Source organism: Scardinius erythrophthalmus (assembly GCF_964197995.2).
Source record: "Scardinius erythrophthalmus genome assembly, chromosome: 16".
Lineage (NCBI taxonomy): Eukaryota > Metazoa > Chordata > Actinopteri > Cypriniformes > Leuciscidae > Scardinius > Scardinius erythrophthalmus.
Window position 1 is genome coordinate 11,293,896 of NC_138236.1, and position 21,548 is coordinate 11,315,443.

Here is a 21,548-nt window from a genome sequence, read left to right on the forward strand (position 1 = left end):
AGGATTTGGAAGTTTCATAGAGAATAATTTTAGATTAATCTCTTATGCAAGTTATGTTTGTCTGGATTTAAGATGTGTGGGACTTAAATTTAAGTCTACACGTGAGGTCAGTAGCAAGTAAACCGGTGAACTGAATGAACAGTAATTCAATTTGATGGATCATAGCTTGTTCCAAAATCTGAAAATTAGACAGAGAAATGCAACATTTACTCTAATACACATGTAGTCACTAAATATTAGTATATCTGATGCTCACTTGAATGTGTTTGTTATGATACCAACCTGTGTTCCTGGACTTTTATGTTATTTCCTGTCTTGCTCCATGATTTGCAGTTCTTTGTAGGTTTAATGTTGATTAGTCTCCCTGGGTGTTTCTTATAAGCCACGCCCCCTTGTTATCTTGTTAAGCTTTTCTGTCTGTGTATATATAGCCCTTTGTTTCATTTGTTCTCTGTAACTCATTGAATGGACATTCCCTGGTTATTCTGTTTTCACCAGTTACTTTGTGTTCACACTTTAATAAACCTATAACCTGCATGGGGATCTCCTTCCCAGCCTGCTTCTTTTCCTGTCTCAAATGTTAGTGTTTTTGATCAGTGGTTCTCGATTGTTTTTGCTTCAAGAACCAGAAATAATTTCTGGTCCCATGCAAAATAATTTATCATTCAAATGTAAACAGTTCATTTATGTTGCCTTTATAGTTTGAATATTTAGTTTCTAAATGTTCTTTTACTTTTAATGGTGTCATTCTCTTGGTCAGCAATAATTCACTGCACAAAACAAATCTTGGACCATGTTCATTTGCATTGCAAATTGTTCTGTATTTATGTAGTCTGGGTTGCATTTCTTTAAATGCAATGTTTTTAGAGGATGAAGGCATGACATGCAACATGACCATGCTGGTTGCAACTTGCATTGTATAATTTGTTGAGCATTGGGAAAAATTAATTTGTGCCAAAATACCATCAATAAAAGATGGGAAGTGTTTTCTCCTCCCTTAGTGCATATAGTTCTAAAGCAGCTTTACAAAAAATAAATAAATCACGTTTTACTAATATGTCTTTGGGACCTAATGAACAGGAAATAGCATTAAATAAAGAAATTTCTTTGCTGTAGGTGACTGTGTCCAGGAAAAGATTTGTGTGGTGAGGTGTTAGACAAATCTGGGGCCCATCCTATATAGCAACAAAATAATGTCATATAACATTTTCATCAGAGATTATTATGAGGTGCATTTTATGAAAGCTTGGCTAACGAGATGTGTCTATAGACTCAGAGTTAGGAGCTCTATCTCCTTTTATGGATTTCGAGAATCAATGTTTTCTCTCAATATTGTATTTTTTATCAAATGGGAGTTGCATTTTACTATTTACATTTAACATTTTTCTTGTCCAGGCTTAACCTTCTGTTTGAGAACCACTGTTCTAGATCATTAAGCATGATGTTATGGTGCCTTGGAAGCCCGTCTGAAAACAATTAAGAGGGAACTTTACAAACGCTGCCTGTGAAGTCACTATTGCTGTGATTGTTACCATTACATGGTGGAGGAACTACATTTTATGTTTTAAAGAGTGAAGTTCCACAAGAAAAAGTTAAATTGCTGTAGTAAAACTCCTTTTACACCATTCAAAACGAGTGTGTTCAGAGAGCTCTTAGGGGGTATTCCAGAATGTAAGTCAAGTCGAGTCACCTTCATTTATATAGCGCTTTTTACATTACAGATTGTTTCAAAGCAGCTTTAAAGTGATAATAGGAAATGAACGCAACAAAGATTATTTTGGCTGTACAGCAGAAAGTCATTGTCAGGCTTAAGTTTTTGATTGTTTCAGTTTCGTTTACGCGACGGCATTTTCAACTGAAAACAGAAAACTTTTAATGCGTTCTGGCCGTTTGTGTAGCCTCGACAATGGCGTTTTAGTGGCCTGAGAACCCAAACTTTGACGTTTGTAAGCTTTTACTCTGAGTAAGCGGATAACCTCAACTGTCGGTTACAAAACCTTAGGTAACTTTCAGGGTATATGTCATAGCAACTTATTCTCATTCTCTGAACATAACCTGCTCCGGGGCAGTTCCAGAGTTAGTTTACTTAAGAATTATTCAGCACATACTGTATGTGGCCGTATTGATGAAGCTCCAGTGGGAGTGACAGATTTCCAGATTTCGCACAATGTTATATTTTTACACATCGCACTCGGTTTTTTTGCTGCAACAAGGCGTTTTATATTGTATTTGTAATAAAAAATCATTTGTGATACATACCTTACAAGAAACATTATATACAGTCATATTATACTTGCAACAATTTATAATTAGCATCAAATAGCCTATTATAATTCTTGTTCACAGTAATAAAAAACTGATTTAAGATTAAAAGCTAAGATTAAAAAATGATTGCGCAATTGCCCTGTAGATGCCAATGTAAATCTCCATAAAACAAAAGAAGAATAAACGATTTACTTAACTCTGAGTTTCATACTCTGGGTTGACTGGACTTACTCCTGACCACAGTTTTGGAACGTGCATTCCTCAAGTAAGCAAGGTTTGGGTTAATCAACCGAGAGTTCAGGGTATATGACAGTAAGTTAAGCTTGCTTTCTGGAATACCCTCCACGAGGCAAGGGAAATATTGAAATGAATGTCTCTTTAGTTGAATCTTGTTACAGTTGCTTGTGGTTACTGTAGCTATGTTCCATAATACTTTTGTCACTTGGGATGCCAACAGAATCTTGTTGGATTTCTTTACTTCTCTCACACAACTGTGCCTCCTTTGCATAACAATATCCCTGCCAAAAGAACAGTGAGGGATGAATAACTGCGGCCAACATCTAGCTGTGATTCTTCAGAATTTTGCTAATGCACCATCTGGCCCTCACCATCACTCATATGGTTTTACACTCAAAATCATTTCTTAAAAAATAGTATTTTATGCTCAGCAGCGGACAGAATGTCATACAGATTTGAAATGACATGATGAATGATTTGCATTTCTGGATGAACTATCCTTTAACAAATTTAAAAAAGTCAACATAATATTCCATAGTCTCACATGAATTAAGACTGTATGTTGCTTTAGCAAAGTGGCTTATGGGTCTTTAGTCTATTAAATAAAAATAATATATTACTTTAAGGGATATTTCCTGAATATGTTTCTGACACAAAACCCTTGGCAAAAGCTAAACCTTTGAACATTGCTTTGATGATAATCATGATATCTTTTGATTAAGTTTGCTTAATTACACCAATTATAAGAAATGAGTTTCCTTGTTTACCGCCTATAATAAACACTGAAAAGGGCATGAAACGTCTCTTTATTTACAGCGAATAGACTAAAGACTTAAATGTTTTCAGTCTGAAGTTCTACAAAATCCATCATGTTTGAGAGCTCTGAAGGATTAGGGAGACATCACGATCTCGAAACCTTACTCTCTTTCTTAAAATACTCAAGTCTTGAAACTCAACTTAGACATTTCATCTTATTCAAAGTCATAAAGTCGGTATTGCTTTAAAAGGAGCAATTCTTTTAGCATTGACTGTTCTCTGATTACAGCAACTGTTGATCTTGGCTTTTGTTTTTGGACAGTGCAGTAACATTATGTCAGTTACCGATGAAATGACCAAACAAGTCTGATGCTTGTTTTTTAACCTGAACTTGTGGTTATCTGAAGTTGAGGTCTGGCATTTAATTTGTCTTCTATAACTCTCTGTTTTGCTTTCACAGTTTAGAGAGTCAGAGTTATGACATAAGCAAACATTTTTACATGATTTCTTTTTGTATTCCTATATAGTCTACAGAGGGTTGGATGTTTTCTGTTTTCTACAGTCTTGACATGGACCTCTATCAAAAGGGGAATGAACAGGCTTTTGACTTTTAAAAACAAAGTGTTTCAACATGGAATGGTTTTTATGTTGTTTACAACGTTTTATGCCTTTATTCTTCTCATTTAAAGCAAATTATTTGGTTATATAGTTAAATATATCCATATAACCACAATATAAACTTGGTCCAAACAAAGCTCCAAAACTGAAATCAGAGTCATAATTCTAAAAAAGAGTCAGACAGCTAGTTTTAGAACAAACAGATTAATAGGTACCATAGAACAGATTTACAATCTGGCCAAAAACAACAGAAAAAGTATAAAAAGTACAGATAAAAGAGGGATAAGGCCAAACATGTAAGTTAAAATATAATTTAGTTGTGTGATTTCCAGACGAATTTTAAGCAGCCATGTCTTCAGTGTCACTTCAAAAAATCAAGATAATGCTGATTTGGTGCTCAGCATCTCTTATATATATATTCTTTTTTCAACAATGTAAAAGTCATTTCTGTCCCTTTTGATCAATTTAATGCATCCTTGCTAAAAAAAAGTACTGATTTCTTTCAGGATTCTTTTTTTTTATATTCAGAAAAAAAAAGCTTTTTTTTTCAATGGGCCTCTTAGAGTCCACTTTTACTTTTGAACTGATTTTCACTCTTGTTAAACGAATGATGTGTATTTCTAACATACTTAAGGCCACCCAGAAATGATCCAAGATGTCGACCATATGGTGCTGTAAACTGTTCTAGATTAGGGGAGACCCTATTATAGAGATAATCCTCCCTGTCTCACTCACTCTTTCCCATCTTTCTGTTTTCACTGAGAAAGTCACCCAGTGGGTTGCCAAAGTAATTTTCATGCCTAACCAACAAGCTGTGATTTATGTGGTGCAAACAAAATCTGTGGTTTTCAAATTTCGTGGAAATTTCTGTGGTACAAGCAACCTTGATGTTTCTCACACAGTTAAATATAGCTTTTTGTTTTGCGGCAAAATGTAAGGATATGCAGACCAAAACAGCATATTTTTACCAAATGCACAACTGATTGTAAAAAAAAAGCAATTCAGTTTCATCTTTTCAAATCAATTTCATTTCAAAACATGTTTTACATGTCAAAACAAATCATTGTTATGTCTAAGAAAAATGAAAAATGTATACAAACCATTTTTTCTCAGTGACATGTTTACAGTCGTAGGACAGACATTTTTACTGTCTGCATTTAATGCACTGTAGACTTTAATGTCCAGCTCTAATGGTCAACTAATGTCTTATCTGGAATAAACATCTGGTGATAAGTGAGTCCATCTGCAGAGGATATACTGTGTCTTGCAAAAGAAAAAGAAAAAGAAAAAGAAAAAATTTAACAAAAAATACACTTCACTTCAGTCAGCAGTAGACTATTCAAAAATAAAGAGATTTTCATTTTTACGTGTTGGTGTTTATCTGGCAAAGTATTTTGGTTATGTTAATAGTTTGCTCTTTTTTTTTCTCTTTTTTTCTAAGCAATAAAGTCAAACAGTCTTTTCCTTGTTTTTTTTTTTTTCTCATAAAATCATCAAAGGCTGATGGAGGGAGGAGTATCAAGTCCAGACAGAGTTAATTATCATTTTTGTAACACTAGGGGTCAGGGTTTACAAGTCCATTACTTTGTATTATCAAACAACATTTTATAGCCAACAGTAGGCTACCTTCATTTCAAAAGCTTAGGTTAAAGTACACAGCGTCAGATGAGTTTGTTTATGTGTATGTAGAGGTTGTGCTCACAGATGAACACAGTAAAAACAGATGTAAACTGGGTCTAAATCTCACATCATTGCAGACTTATTTGGAGAGTTATAACACAATATATATTATTTTGTAAACTTAAAAATAATATAGCCTATGGATATAGTGTGTAGCGCTACCATAAATCATGCCATTTGTTGTTGTAGCTAAAAATCATTTTCGTCCAGATTACATTTTGTTTGGAGCTGGAGGCATCATCTAATAAATAAACACGGTACACAGAATTTGGTTTTTATCCATTTTTAGGGGCATAATTAAACTAAATGACTTGTAGCCTACGTACTTGTGTACAGTTATATTTCAACAACTTCAACATGAGCGTTATATTTCCGGTCACGGGAAAGTTTTAATAATTACGAGAATAATAATTCCAGCAGATTTTACTCATTTCTGGACAAGAGGTGGATTTCCCGATGATGTTCGATTCGTAAAAGAATTGTTCTTTGTATCGGATCTTTTCGGTGCATTATTTGCTTTAGAAAAGCAGTTAGAACGATTTGTTCACGAATTTTTATTTTATTTTATCGTAGCCTACTCTGTCATTCACCAGTACGATATAAAAAAAAAAAATATATATATATATATATATATATATATATATATATATATATATATATATATATATATATATATATATATATATATATATATATATATATATATATATATATATATATATATATTAAATCGATAAGATGTGTTTTAGACTAGATAACATGTACTATTAGTGGTAAAGGCTGTCAGGCACCGCTTAATGAATGAAATAAGAATTGTTTTTTCGAACCGGTTCTTTGAAATGAACTATTTGGAGGAACCGATTCGCGGAAATGAGTCGGACGGTGGCCGCGCTGAAAGCGAATGACGTGTCGTGACAACAGCAGGACACGCCCATCGCATCCGGAAGTATTGCGGGCTTAAGCATTTGTTTTGCTGTCATAATAGCAAGTTAAAGCGTTATGTGTTCACACCTTATTTACAGTAACTAAGTTTGAAAGCTCCTTGAAATCAATATTTTTCAGTCTTGCCTCATTTAATCTCGGAGTTGGAGGTTGGGAAGTTCACGTAACGAGAACAACTCAAGAAAGAAACGCAAATTCTCGGTGGAACAGCAGCCTATAATGAAGAACAGGATAAAATGATTTGTCATATAACGTTATCTGTTAAACGTATTTAAACGTCAATCATGGATTGTACAGCTCTTGAACTCGATGCTGTTAAATTTGCCAAATCAGCTGTACTGAATGATCAGCAGGGGAAATACAATGAAGCTGTTTTCTACTATAAGGTAAGCTTCAAGCTCTCCTTTTTTGACATTGAAAGCTGATTTAATATAGTATTTACCTTAACCTTTCTGAAAAGGCTCTATTCTTTAATGTAAATGTCAACGCATTCCACACTATGTCAATAAAAGCTGTCATTAAACAATGTTTACTTTGAGTTGGATATACATTTTTGGATAAAACTCATAATTGATCATATTTTGTATTTTGGCTTCTGATTAGGAGGCTGCCCAGGCTCTCATCTATGCAGGTATGGCTGGATCCAAACTAGAGAATATTCAAGACAAGGTGAACGAGTACCTGGACAGAGTACAGACTCTACTCAGTGCCGGTCAGTTTACATCAACTATTACCAATGTGACCTCATCAAAAAGCTGTTTTCATCTATTAATACTCGGTATCAAGATTTACATCTAATTTTATTTAAGTTGATCCTCTAAGGAGGAATTTTTTTTTTTGCTGTTCTCTGTGGTCAACAAGAAAGTGAAACCTACTCCTCCTCCCTATTGCAGAAGAAGAAATGATGCTCATATTTTCCACAGCCCAACCTTTAGAAAGCTTACATTGGTCATACCTTATTTGTAAGTGGTGTGACTAATGCAGCAATTAGGAATCACAAATGAATGCGTTATTCACAGCTAAATGTAATTCTCTTCCTTGTTCTGTTGTATTATGTCATTTGAGAACAACACAATGTTTTTCTATATTAATGTTCTGTCATTACTCACCTTTAGGTTGTTCCAAAACTCTGACTTTCTTCAATGGAACAAAAAAGGAGGAATTGCTCTTTTTCAGTCTATGAATGATGAATGGGCACTAGAGCTTTCAAGCTTCAAAATGGATGCAAAATCACCATAAAAGTGTCATGAAAGTGACCTAAACAACATATGCTCTGTATTCCAAGTCTTCAGAAACTATATGTTTTGAATTTTAGGATTTGATTTGATTTGATAGGATTAATCTTCACTTCAAGTGAACTGTTAACCATTGCAACAGAATCATTGAGTCTGTTTTGTGAACTGCATCAATGGATTCCTTAAAAAGATCAGTAATAAAGTTACCGTATGACTTCAGAAGGTTTGGAATATAGTACACAAGTCTTATGAATCACTTTTATTGTGCTTTTGAATACTTTTTGAAGTTTGCAAGCTTAAGTCTCCATTCGTTGTAATTGCTTTGAAAAGAACGACACACAGTTCTTTCTCCTTTACTGTTCTGTTTTAGTGTTCTTGTACAGAAAGGAAGTCGCATTGGTTTGTAACAACATGAGGCTGAGTAAATAAAGGCACTGATTTTTGGATGAACTATTCCTGCAAGGCCTATATCTGTTGGAAACCCTCAGTTAACTGACTGAATCTCTGTGATCAGTTCAAGCACAGAGCAGTGACCCTCTGAAGAGTAAGCAGCAGTTGGATCTGGAGAGGGCGTACTTTCTGGTGACACAGGCTTTTGAAGAGGATGAGAAGGAAAATGCGGATGAGGCCATTGAACTCTACACTCAGGCTGTGGAATTGTGCATTCAAGCGGTGAGTCGAGTTCAAAAGGTTGAAAATTAAAAAAGTTAAAGAAATTAATACTTTTATTCAGCAAGGACACATTCATTAGTTAAAAACGCCAGTAAAGACATTAATTATGCTACAAAATATTTTTATTCCAAATAAATGTCCTTTTGAACTTCCCCTTCATTAAAGAATCCTGGGGAAAAAATGATCACAGCTTCAAAAATATTGAAAATGATTAGGGGAAAAAACAACTGTTTTTAACATGGATAATAATAAGAATGGTTTCTTGAGTACCATATTAGAATAATTTCTGAAGGGTCATGTGACACTGAAGACTGAAGTAATGATGCTGAAAATTGAGCTTTGACATCTCAAGAATAAATTTCATTTTAAAATATATTCAAACAAAAAAGTTGTAATAATATAGTATTAATAGTATTACTGATTTACTGTATTTTTGATCAACTAATCGCAGTCTTGGTGAGCATAAGAGACAGTGAACATTAAAAACATTAAAAAACATTAAAGAAATTGTACCCCAAACTTTTGAACAGTAGTATAAAAATTGTATAAGTATGCAGTGTTGACTCAGATACTAGCAGCAGTTGTAACGTAACAGTAGTCAGTCTTTGCAACAGGTGTTGGTGTTAAGTTGGTTGTTCTGGTTTCATATCTCTGACTGGTGCTTATATGGACTCCTCTGGTAATTAGAAACGGAGCCGCAGCCCTGCAATCTTTGAACTCTTTCTCTCTCCCACACAGTCCAATGAGACGTCAGATCAGGCACTACAGGGGAAACTCAAGCAGCTTGCTCGCCAGGCTCTGGACAGGTGCTTCACACATTTGGAAATAGAATGATGTACAATCAGTATGATATACATTTTACCTATAATCCTTTGTTTTCATCTCTTTTTCCTCATCCAGGGCAGAGGGACTGAAAGACTCTCTTAGTAAATCAGCAAACCAGGACAAGCCCGTCTCCTCTGCATCCAAAGGCCCTGCTCAGGTGAGGCAGTTCCTCCCGCTAGGCCCAGACTTCTCCCTCCATGACAAATCTCAGCCGGTCCGAGCAGTGCAGTCCGGCGAGCCGCAGGGTCAGCGTTACACAGCGGAGGAGATCGAGGTGCTCAGGTAGGCTCAGAGCAAACATGATGTCAGATATTTAATAGCGGATGCTCATTTTGTGTTGTCCTTTAAGGAATTTAACTTTAGAATATTTGTTTTAAACATTTGTTGGTACATATATACATACATTCTCAGGTAAAAATGTAAAGTTCATCATTATTTCTCTGTTTATCTACCTCGTTTGTAAAAATGTATCGTATTTGTGATGTCATTTCCTGTTTGTCCTTCCTGGTACTGCATGGAAACAATGAGACAGACATGGTGTGCTCTCTGTTTTAATACACTTGCATCCACCTTAAAGCATCATAGAGGCAATGCCTTTTCACCACTACATGTAAATGAGGAAGTGTGACAGTAAATGATCAACCTTACTACAACTCTGTCTTCATTTGCGACGGTTTAACTTGGTGTTTAGTCAGAGTTATAACAAACTGCACAAGAACACTATACATTTCCCCATCGCCTTTACCTGGCATCTAACTAAAACTCACCAAAGTTAATTTTACAGAAGCAGTACAAATGTAATTGCGCTGTTAAATAAATAAATGAATATCTGTTTTGTTTTTTTTCATACTGTATATTTACAGTGTTGTGATGGCTAAATTCACTTGTGGCATTTAGAATGATTTATTTTAGTTTTATTTGGACAAATTAGAATAGAAATTGTAATATTGGTTTTAATTTATTGGTTATCAGTCATAACATGATAAATTATTATTGGCTTATTAATATTAGCCAGAATTATTTTTTTAAAATGATTTCAACAATGCATGTAGAAAAAATTAATTTGTTGAGATTTTTGCTTTTTTTGTGTTTTTTAGAAAGACCTCCAAGATAAATGGAATTGAATATGTTCCATTCATGAGTGTTGATCTTAGGGAACGTTTTGCTTTTCCTGTTCCGTTCTCGTGAGTATTTATTTATATTCTTGTGTAATTTATACAAGTGCAGCTGCTTCTCTCACATGCCCTGGTATTTTTCTACCCTGCAACAGTTGTATTTTCCTTCACTAACACTTACACTATGGCTCAAAAATTTGGGGTCAGTAAGCTTTATTTATTTATTTATTTATTTTATTTTTAAAGAAATTAATATTCTTATTCGGCAAGGACACATTAACCCTCTGGTGCTGTTTGGTCATTTTTGACCGAAAATGTTTTGTTAGAAGTTTTTACTTCATCAAAATGGTATGAAACTTGGTAAAGGTTTTGGCACTTGCTATGTGAACACAAAAAAAATCATGGACATGATTCGAAAAGGTTAAATGGTTCAGAAAAAAATAATCACACTTATATTGTTCGTGGTCAAAAATGACAAACCTTTTCACTTCAGCAATAATCTGCCATTTGTCAGCATTCAAGATTTATGACAGTTTAGGTCCATGCTCAAAAAGTAAATAAATGGATTATAACTACTGCATAAATATAATTTAGTACCATAAAATTACCTAAAAATTCAATAAAAAACATTATCAAACTAAAATAATTTCATTTCACTTAAATAAAAAAAAAACAATCTTTCATTTTTGACCGACACGAACAGTATCAGAGGGTTAAATTGATCAAAAGTGTCAGCAAAGACATTCATAAATCATAATGTTACAGAAGATTTCTATCTCAAATAAATGCTGAACCTTCAATTCATCAAAGAATGCTATAAAAAATGTTTCCACAATCAGTTTCCACAAAGATAATAAGCAGAACAACTATTTGCAACATTGATAATAATAATAAATGTTTCTTGAACACCAAAACAGCATATTAGAATGATTTCTGAAGGATCATGTGACACTAAATTCTGGAGTAATGGCTGCTGAAAATTCACCTTTGCCAGAAATAAATTACATTTTAAAACAGCTTGTAGTAATATTTAACAAAATTACTATTTTTACGGTATTTTCGATCAAATAAGTGCAGCCTTGGTGAGCATAAGAGACTTAAAAATCTTACTGATCCCAACTTTTGAGCGTAAGGGTTTTTAAGAGCAGTAGTCCGATAACACTGAGTTGAGTGAAATGTGGAATAGTTAAAAGACCTCAGTGGCATGATTGTGTTTACACATAGGGACAAATGTGGGAAACTGGCTCTGTCGCCGAAGCAAAAAGCCATATTCTCACGCTGGGTTCGTCCTGATGAAATCTGCAATAACCCCACCATGATCTTCACTGTGTCCAGCTTCAGCATCAAGCAGGTCTCACTTTATGCGTCATTGACTAAGTTTGCTTCTAATTAAAACTTTGCTAATCTGATAACTGGAAACAAATTAAACAGTGATGGTTTTGCCTATTGTTCAAAGCAGTTTTGTCATTCAAAAAGCTCTTGTTGTTTGTAACTTTTAGCTTGCATAATGTTGTTTTGTTTGCTCATGCTTGCAGACGGTTGTGTCAGACTGTTCTTTCGTTGCCTCATTGGCCATCAGTGCAGCATATGAGAGACGCTACAGCAAAAAGTTAATCACAAGGTACAGCGATGTTTACAATAATAATGTGACTCATGTGTTTCTGTAATCCTTGGATTATCTGGCTGTTTTCTTGTGAATGTCTGGTGTCCTTAGGCTGAAATGTAAAAAATGTCCTGAACAAGCACCTTTAATGTCCTGTAATTTTAATTAAATTATAACAAGTATATAATTCAATGGGAGGTACCCATAATGATATAAAAATGTCTATTTGTGTTTGTATGTAGCATCATCTTCCCACAGAACAGGAAAGGAGAGCCAGAGTATAACCCCTGTGGGAAGTACATGGTGAAGCTGCACATTAACGGTGTCCCTAGAAAGGTACTCAACCTCTCTAAGCCCCGCCTCCTCAAATAAACTTCCTTTTAACTGTTGCCTTCATCATTGTTTGAAGATGAACAAGTTCTTCAGACTATTGTAATAGTTCAGGTGCGTGTTTCTCTATCAGGTGATCATTGATGATTTCCTACCCGTGGACCGCAACGGCGAGCTGCTTTGTTCCTATTCCAGTAATCGCAACGAACTTTGGGTGTCGCTCATTGAGAAGGCCTACATGAAGGTCATGGGAGGATATGATTTCCCAGGCTCCAATTCTGTGAGTTTCACTTCAGATTTAGATGCTGCTCCAAACAAAACATTTCTGCAACCAAGTCTCTATTACTCACTAAGTCATTTGATCAAAAATAGTTAAAAACACTGATCTATATTAGAATGACATTATATAGATCAGTGGTTAAAACAGTAAATATTTAGAAATATTATTACAACTTAAAATAAATATATACTATTTTCATATATTTTAAAAAGTAATTTATTCATGCTATATCAATGCTGAATTTTCAGCATCATTACTCCAGTCTTCACTGTCACTTGATCCTTCAGAAATCATTAATTTACACTAAAATCAATCTTTTTACATGCTACATGTGAATTTAGGCAGCACAAAAAATTGAAATTATATTCTGTATTATTCTGAATGATACTGCTTGGTGACACATGTTTTTTGTTTGTGTATGTTTTTTATTTGTAGAATATCGATTTGCACGCTCTCACTGGCTGGATCCCAGAGCGTATTGCTATGCACTCAGACAATCAGTCCTTTAACAAAGATGACACTTTCCGCATGCTTTACCAGAGGTATGCACACACTCACAGTACACACTTCCACTGGTGTAGATTGATTTTTAGCCACTGTAAGGTCACATGTTCCTTTAGATTTTGTAGTATGTAGCTACTTCAGTACTTTACTGGCATTATTCAACTTGCCTGTCTTGATTCTGTGAATAAATAGTTTGTATGTTGCAGTGTTGTTTTCATATTATTTATACATTAATATAGAATATAATAATATTTTGAATTAGCTTTTTTTTTATATATATATAATTTTTATTTTATTTTATATGTCTATTTAAAGGTACAATATGTAAGAATTTTGTATCAAAATATCCAAAAACCACTTGCACAGTGTTATATATTTCTTTCAATTGTGTTCTTTCACTATCCCAAATGTTCACTTGTCACCTGTCAATGACGTAATATCCGCGTTATCCCTGGTTTCCGCTCGTACTGCCATAGTAACCATGGCGACAGACGTTGACAACTGCGTAGTGCGTAACGTCTAGCGGCACGCTGTTGTTGTTTCTTTCAAACATTATGGATCATGGCAAGCAGATTTAGGACAAAAGGAGAACTAAAACGAGGATCAATATCAGCGTGGCGTTTTCGAGATGCCGAGAGCTCCACGTCCGCGACTAACTTGGACTTGACAGAGACGCCGCTCTTGCATGTACTTTATTAGACAGGTGAGCAAATGTACATAATACTAATATATAGCTCAATATGATGAAATGTTAGAATATGATCAGTATGTTATTCTAATTTTGATCTAGCTCACTGCTAGTCTCATATAGCAAACAAACTAACACATAGAATAACATTATAACTTTCAACAAACTCAAATGCTGTTTAGTATGATAGTGACGTTAGACCAAGTGGAACAGCGCTGCGTTACCTCACAAGTTTAATTGGTCAAATAAATTGACCTTAGATTAAATAAATTGACCTAAATTTCGGTAGAATGAAATGTCCTTATTCCTTTATATCCGCGGGACTCATGTGTGGCGCTGATATCTGTCTCTCATTAGCAATCACACCCTGCTTCATACCACAGTCATCACTCATCCATAAACATTATTAGATCCATCAGCATGACGACAAGTTCCATAATTTCGCTAATCACTGTGTCATCAACCTACGCCTTTGTTATTGTAAGAGGTTAGTGACCCCTAGTGGCGAAAATTTTTTTTTACATATTGTTGCTTTAACTTTATTTTTTATTTAAGTTTGTTTAAATAATTGTAACTTATTTTATTTCAGTTAGTTGCCAATGCAACATTTCTCTTTTCGTTTTTTTAAGTTAAGTTTTCATCTAATATTTTTTCCACTTATGCATTTCAGCTTTATTTCACTCACTGAATTTTTTTTTTTTGAATAGTTTCAGTTTTAGTTAACAATAACAATACTGATCTATTCTGGCAGGTTTCACAGAGGAGATGTTCTCATCACCACGGCGACAGGGGTCATGACTGAGGAGGAGGGGGAGAAGTGGGGTTTAGTGCCCACACATGCTTACGCTGTTCTAGACATCAGGGAATATAAGGTGACACTCATGACCCCTGGTCAATGTTAAATATCTTCTGCTTAGAGAGGTTTCATGACAGCAAAAACATCATCATCTCCTCCTTGTTTTCACAGGGTAAACGCTTCCTCCAGCTGAAGAACCCGTGGAGCCATCTCAGGTGGAAAGGTCGATATTGCGAACGTGACGAAAAGAACTGGACACCAGATCTTCTCAAATACCTAAATTTTGACCCCAAAACCGCACAGAAGTTTGACAATGGTAAGCCAGTGCTTATCTAACAATGACACAGAGACAAATGTTGTAAAAGTTCTTATTCACCTGTGTGTTTTTCTTTAAGGGGTGTTTTGGATCATCTGGGAAGACTTGTGCCAGTATTACGATGTCATCTACTTGAGCTGGAATCCAGCACTGTTCAAAGAATCCTCATGTATACAAAGGTCCGACTCCTTTTACATCATCAATAGTATTCTGTCAAAGTCTTTGGTGATAGGCTATGTTTAGACTGTGGGAAAAAGTGGCCCAAATGATTTTGCTCAGATGTGACTCAGATCTGGTTTTGTTCTGTTTTTTTTATAAATATGGTCCATATATGGTCTTAGATCAGATACAGGTCTGAGGTTTTGCAGTGCGACCTCATTCTGAATCTGAACAGTCATATCGAAATTCATGCGACTTTTACTCTGGTAAAGACATTCGTCACAATTCTATGCTGATGGGCGTCACTCCAAAGATTTTACATATCACTAGTTCTTTGGTCACTTGGTAAATATGGAAGATATACTAAGGTAGGTAGACAGTAGAGGGACAGTGAAGTGTTAGAAGTCCTAAGTATTATTTTGGCAGTTCTATACTAGCAAATCTTGAGGAATTGTATTGTAAATATTTAAATATTATCTTTGTCTTCGTCTCAATCGCCTTTTTACGAATCACTGGCTTCCACGGCACCTCAGCTTAGAAATGAAGGCATAAACACTGAATTCAGTGGCCTTCCATGTGACAGCGTGCCATTTTGTTATTGTTCTTTGTGTGTATGCAAGTCAGTTTAGGATCGTGATCATTTCACACTTGAATCTATGGAAGCTTGTTTCCACTGCAAAATAAAAAAGGTAATTGTGAATTTTATCTCTTTTTTTTTATCTCAGAATTGTGACCTTTTATCTCACAATTCGGACTTTATAACTCGCATATGCAAGTTTACATCTCACAATTCTGAGAAAAAAAGTTCGAAATGTGGGATAAAAACTTGAAATTGCGAGAAAAAAGGCAGAATTGTGAGTTTATATACCACAATTCTGACTTTTTTTCTCAAAATAGTGATTTTTCTTTGCAATTGAAAGAAAAAGTCATAATTGTAAGAGAAAAGTCACAATTATCTTTTTTTAAGGCAACTGATGGAAAGGCGAAACAAGCTTACCTACAAATCTGATATTGACCACATTTAAAAAATAATGTGTACAGCCGAACAAAAAAGAAATTAGATCTGAGCAAAAAATCTAAACTGAGAATAAGTATAAGACTTAGTCATGTTATCAGATAATTAGAAAATATTTGTGCATTATGCAATTGCAGTAGCTGGGATGGCAAACAGGGACCTGTGAAGGATGTCTACAGTTTGGCCAATAACCCTCAGTACAAGCTGGAGGTGCAGTGTCCTCAAGGGGGCGCTGCAGTATGGGTGCTACTCACCAGACACATCACTGACAAGGTAAAACTACAGATTTCAGTGCAGTACACTACAATCAGATTGAGAGTACTAGTTCTAACAATGTTCTTACTTTCTCATTCGCTCTCAAGGATGACTTTGCTCAAAATCGGGAGTTTATTACTTTAGTAGTTTACAAGACCGATGGAAAGAAAGTCTATTATCCAGGTAAAATTAGAAACTGAAGGATTTGTGTATATCTGATTTCTTTATAGTTCATTACTTACATTTTGTGTGCCCTGGTTTGTGTTTTTCTGAAGCTGAACCTCCTCCCTATATTGATGGCATCAGGATCAACAGCCCTCACTACTTAACCAAGATCAAACTGACTAGTCCTGGAACTCACACCTTTACACTGGTGGTCTCTCAGTATGAGAAACAAAACACCATCAACTACACACTAAGGGTAAGACACATTCAAGTGTGATGGTTTTTATTTTCATATTAATTGAATCCTATTATTACATGCTGTCATGAATATGCCCTTTCCAGGTGTACTCGGTATGCAAGTTTAATTTCTCCAAAATCCCAACACCCTTCACTCACACCAAAAGAGTGAGTTCAAACTTCTATCACTTTTTATAGTGTTTGTGGTGGTAGTGGTGGTTATTGTTGGAAGCTATTTCCAGATTGTTTTTAACATCTCTCTCTTTGTTGCTGTTGATGTATAGATAAATGGCCAGTGGAAGGGGGCCAGTGCAGGAGGTTGTGGAAACTACAAAGATAGCTTCAAGAACAACCCCATATACCAGTTCAACTTGGAGAAAACAGGCCCTCTGCTCATCGAACTCCGTGGCTCAAGGTCAGACTGCTTGTTATTTCACTCCACACCACCAGAGGACACATTTCCCTTGTTTCATTACATTTCAAAGTAACAGTGGTATCCCCTAAAATAATCGTGATGAATGTATGTCCCTTGACACCTGAACATCAAAATATGATCTGAAGGCCTTTATCATTAAAGAAAAATTGGTATTTTTAAATATGTAATTTTCTTCATTTCCATAAAGGTTTGCTTTGATTAGGTGTATCTTGCATAGGTTATGTTAGCTTAGATAACTAAGCAAGCTGAACACTCTTTTAGAATGTGATATTTTTGTACGCTACCATTCAAAAGTCTGGGGTCAGTAAGATTTTAATACTTTTATTTAGCAGTGATGCATTAAATTGATTAAAAGCGACAGTATAATGTTTCAAATAAATGCTGTTTTTTTTTACTTTCTTTTAATCAAAGAATCCTCAAAAATATTAAGTAGCACAACTGTTTTCAACATTGACTATAATAAGAAATATTTTTGAGCATCAGATGGCATATTAGAATGATTTCTGAAGGATCATGTGGCACTGAAGACTGGAGTAATGATACTGAAAATTCAGCTTTACCATTACATGAATAAATTACATTTTAAAATATACTCAAACATATTTAAATTGTAATTATAGTTCACAATATTACTCTTTTTACTGTATTTTTGATTAAATAAATGCAGCCTTGGTGAGCATCAGAGACTTCTTTCAAAAACATTAAGAAAATTTTACTGACCCCAACCTTTAACGCATAGTGTACATATTTAATTGTAATGTAATATGTGATAATATAAAAGTTATTAATTGCTGTATTTTGTTTAATAAGATGACTATAAAGATAAATTGCTATAACATGCCCCAAAAAAGTTATTTTAGCCATAAGAAGTGGGTAAGATTTCACGGGCCGTCAGATTTCCCTTGACACCAGGTTTGACAGGGCCGTCCTGTGTAATCACTCCTTCACGGAGGAAACACCTACGCATATTCAGAACCCTTCTGTCTTTGAGTGTGAGAGTGTGTTCTCAGTGATGTGAGGATGTGTGATGTAGCGTGATGTCTGTGAATATAAACGAGTTTGCCTTTCTCACTGCAGGCAGTACAGTGTGGGCTTTGAGGTGGTGACCGTTTCTACTGCAGGGGATTCTGGATCATCAGGCTCTCAAAAGAGGGGCAGTGGAGATTATCGGTAAAGAAATACTCTCTTTGTGATGAAGAAAACTAGAAGCCTATTTTATTGCTTTAAAAATAATTACATTGTCTGAAATCCTGTGTCCATTTCCATTCTCCCATATTAGGCACATTGGCTATGTTTGGGATGGAATGCTAGTGTACTGCTTTTTGCAGACTCTGCAATACTGCCTTCAATGCTTTTAGAATTAGTGTGAAACAGTGGGCATTGTGCTATGAATTTCAATCAGTATATTATGCTTTTTCAGATAATACCTTTTTATGTAGTGTGTAGTATAGCTGTTTGTAAATGGTAAAGGTCTGCAAAGTATCAACGATCAAAGTTCTCCCAATAGAAAGAACCGATTTTGAAATTCCTAAAATGAGTCGTCAGTAATTCCAGTCTTACTTCTTGCACGAACCTACATAGGTTTATAACAAATTTGAATAATGGCTACCCCGTGAGCAACATCTACTTTGACCCTCAAACACTGCAGCTGAGGTCTGGAGGAGTTTGATTTGTGTTGTTGGAGATGAAATTCAGAATATGGTAGTAGCTGTTTAATTTCCGGCACACTCTGTAAGCGGTAGACCAATCACAACAGACTGGGCCGTCTGACCAATCAGAACAGAGTAGGCTCTCAAAAAGGTGGGGTTTAGAGACTGAATCTTAGTTGTTCTTAGTTGTATAATACAGATTTTAGATGCCAAGGCCCCTAAATATGATGATCCTCCCTTTTAAAAAACTATCATTTTAAAATTTGAGGTTGGTAAGATTTTTTAATGTTTTTGAAAGAAGTCTCTTATACTCACCAAGGCTGCAAAAAAATACAGTAAAAACAGGAATATTGTGAAATATTATTATAATAATACACTATATAATATAATATCTGTGATGGCAAAAGCTGAATTTTCAGCAGCCATTACTCCAGTGTCACATGATCCTTCAGAAATCATTTTGTTATGCTGATTTTAGGATTCTTTGATAAATAGGAAGCATTTTTTTAAATATAACTTTTTGTAACAGTGTAAAAGTATTGTATTATTGCAGAATAAAAGTATTAATATCTTAAATAAAATAAAAATCTTACTGACCTCAAACTTTTGAACGGTAATTTATACATTTTTCCATTCCCACATAAGACCCTTGACCCATTTGGCACTCCCTTGGTATATTTTGGTATATATGCATTAGCTACTGCAGAAATAGCATGCTATTATGAATACAGGCTGGTATATATTTATTTCAGTATACTAACAGTCAGTTGGCCTGTTTATATCCCTGTGCGTGCATAGACAAAACTGTGTAGATCGTTCCACTTTAGTATCAGCATGCAAATGCTTGAAAAGCACAGCCTTGCCTCACAAAGAAATCTAGGTCAGACATACAGTAGTTGATCAGACTGAGGATAATGTTTATCCACCATCTCATCTTGATAACAGTAGCATGGTTGTTAGCTTTGTTGATGGTCTGCATTAGTAGTTCAAAGATTAAGGCGCATTTATAATGTGTTCTCTAAAATCGATTCAAAACGGTTCAATATCCTACCTTATATAACAGAATCTGATCTGTTTATCCTCAGATGCGGTTTCTGTTATATGGATGTTGACAACTTCCCTGCTGGGATTTACAATGTCATCCCCACTACCTTCCTGCCCAAACAAGAAGGCCCATTCTTCCTGGACTTCAGCAGTGTCACTCCACTGCGCGTATCTCAGCTGCAATAACGGCCCGAGATCATCGGCCCACCGGATTGTTCTGCAGACTGAACAGACACTGAAGAAGCTTTAGCCAGTGCTTATTGCTCTCTACGGCACAAACAATCTCGCTTAGCAAAATAAATAATCCCCACCCACAGATGGTTCCTGACATAGTGCCATGCTTGTCATGTTAGTGTGTGATAAATAGCGTACGACTGCTCATGACAGTGCCATGCTCAGAGGAAGTGTGTTCAATCAGCCAAAAATACACTCCTCTTGCAGTAGTTCTGCAGTCCAAAGTTTCATTCAGAAACAATGATGTGTGTGCACACTTGAACTGAAATGACTGTTTTTCACTCAGGAGACTTGCATTAAAGCAAGGCTGTATATTAATGATGTCTGATGATGATAGATCAGAGGGATATGTTTTGTGTTCGTACTAAGGGCTCTTCCTCTGGTCTGTTCCTGATGTCAAGGTAGAAAGACTGTCAGTTGCAGGGCTTCTCTCTTTAGCGGGCAGAGAATGAGTGCACTTTTATCAAAAAAAGGAAGAAAGAGAGCGAGATATGCATCTATCTAAAGCATAATTTTTGGTGGGGTTTTTAGCTTCCCCCACCGCTCATCATGCGCATCAATTGTCAACTTGAATTGTTTATCAGTCACTATCTACCAGCACAGTACTGAATGTTTACAGAACATTATTACAATGACCTGGATGTTCTTACATCATAAAGGGACATGCATGATTGAGGATGATGTTCCGTATTGGGTATTGTACAAATACTTAAAGTTCTTCCGTCTAACATGCTTTTTGATTTATGTTCATCTGCTCTGATGTATTTATTTGCAGAGATTAAAATGAAGGTGTACATGTCATCAGACATCCCATTTTTATAATAGAATTACCTTGGTGATATTACAAAAACAAGTTACTACTTTTTACAGCATTTATTCTTCTTGGTTAATTTTTAGATATTTACATTATGAAACTTAAACCTAAAACTTAACTTTTTGCCACACCTTCCAATGGTTGGTGACTTGCCAAATTTACCAGTCATAAATATTTTTTTTACCGGCAATGAAACTGCTTCTGCAAAAACAGGTGGTTAGACACCAACAGACAGAAATAATCTACCAGTGAAAATTCACAATTCTCTTTTCCAATTTCGATACCACAGCTAGAACTACGAGCCTAACTACTATAAATTTAAGACAAGTAACTGTAGTTTTCAGGTAGAGACATTGAATTAAATAATCAAATGTAAAATAACACTGGACCGTCTTCACTGTATAAATTCAACAGATGAATCCTTATAAATGTTACAACAGTTATTCAGTCAAGAGCAGTGAATGATTTTTTTCTTTGTCCTTATTAGGCTGCTGTCACTTTAAGACCTGATGCACTGATCCAATACACTGATACTGACTCATCTTTCTCTTCCGTTTACATTCACTGATGTCTCATAACCGACTGTGTTTACTAGGATACTCGCTGAAACGGGCGTTTTTTTTGCGAATTTGTCCATTCAAGCGCAAGAAGAAAGAGAGCTAAATTCACAATTCAGTA

General features: G+C 35.3%; 1 protein-coding gene across 1 annotated transcript; it reads left to right on the forward strand.

The window, feature by feature from the left end:
• The first annotated feature begins 6,467 nt into the window (after positions 1 to 6,467).
• capn7 (calpain 7) lies at positions 6,468 to 21,320 on the forward strand. The gene is made up of 21 exons (XM_081388959.1): positions 6,468 to 6,884; positions 7,102 to 7,210; positions 8,248 to 8,405; positions 9,144 to 9,211; positions 9,306 to 9,512; positions 10,328 to 10,414; positions 11,570 to 11,696; positions 11,881 to 11,966; positions 12,191 to 12,284; positions 12,412 to 12,558; positions 12,994 to 13,100; positions 14,502 to 14,622; positions 14,718 to 14,862; positions 14,942 to 15,041; positions 16,174 to 16,309; positions 16,399 to 16,474; positions 16,567 to 16,712; positions 16,799 to 16,861; positions 16,978 to 17,108; positions 18,207 to 18,299; positions 19,864 to 21,320. Exons 1-21 carry the CDS (start codon positions 6,783 to 6,785, stop codon positions 20,006 to 20,008), a joined length of 2,448 nt encoding a protein of 815 aa, XP_081245085.1. The 5' UTR covers positions 6,468 to 6,782; the 3' UTR covers positions 20,009 to 21,320.
• Positions 21,321 to 21,548: the final 228 nt, after the last annotated feature.

What these genes read in the sequence shown, in the direction of transcription:
- capn7 (XM_081388959.1), top strand. Translation starts at nt 6,783, where the DNA reads ATGGATTGTACAGCTCTTGAACTCGATGCTGTTAAATTTGCCAAATCA. An exon ending in GCTCGCCAGGCTCTGGACAG is followed by an intron (nt 9,212 to 9,305) that starts GTGCTTCACACA and finishes TTCCTCATCCAG; the next exon opens with GGCAGAGGGACTGAAAGACT. An exon ending in CCAGCTTCAGCATCAAGCAG is followed by an intron (nt 11,697 to 11,880) that starts GTCTCACTTTAT and finishes TCATGCTTGCAG; the next exon opens with ACGGTTGTGTCAGACTGTTC.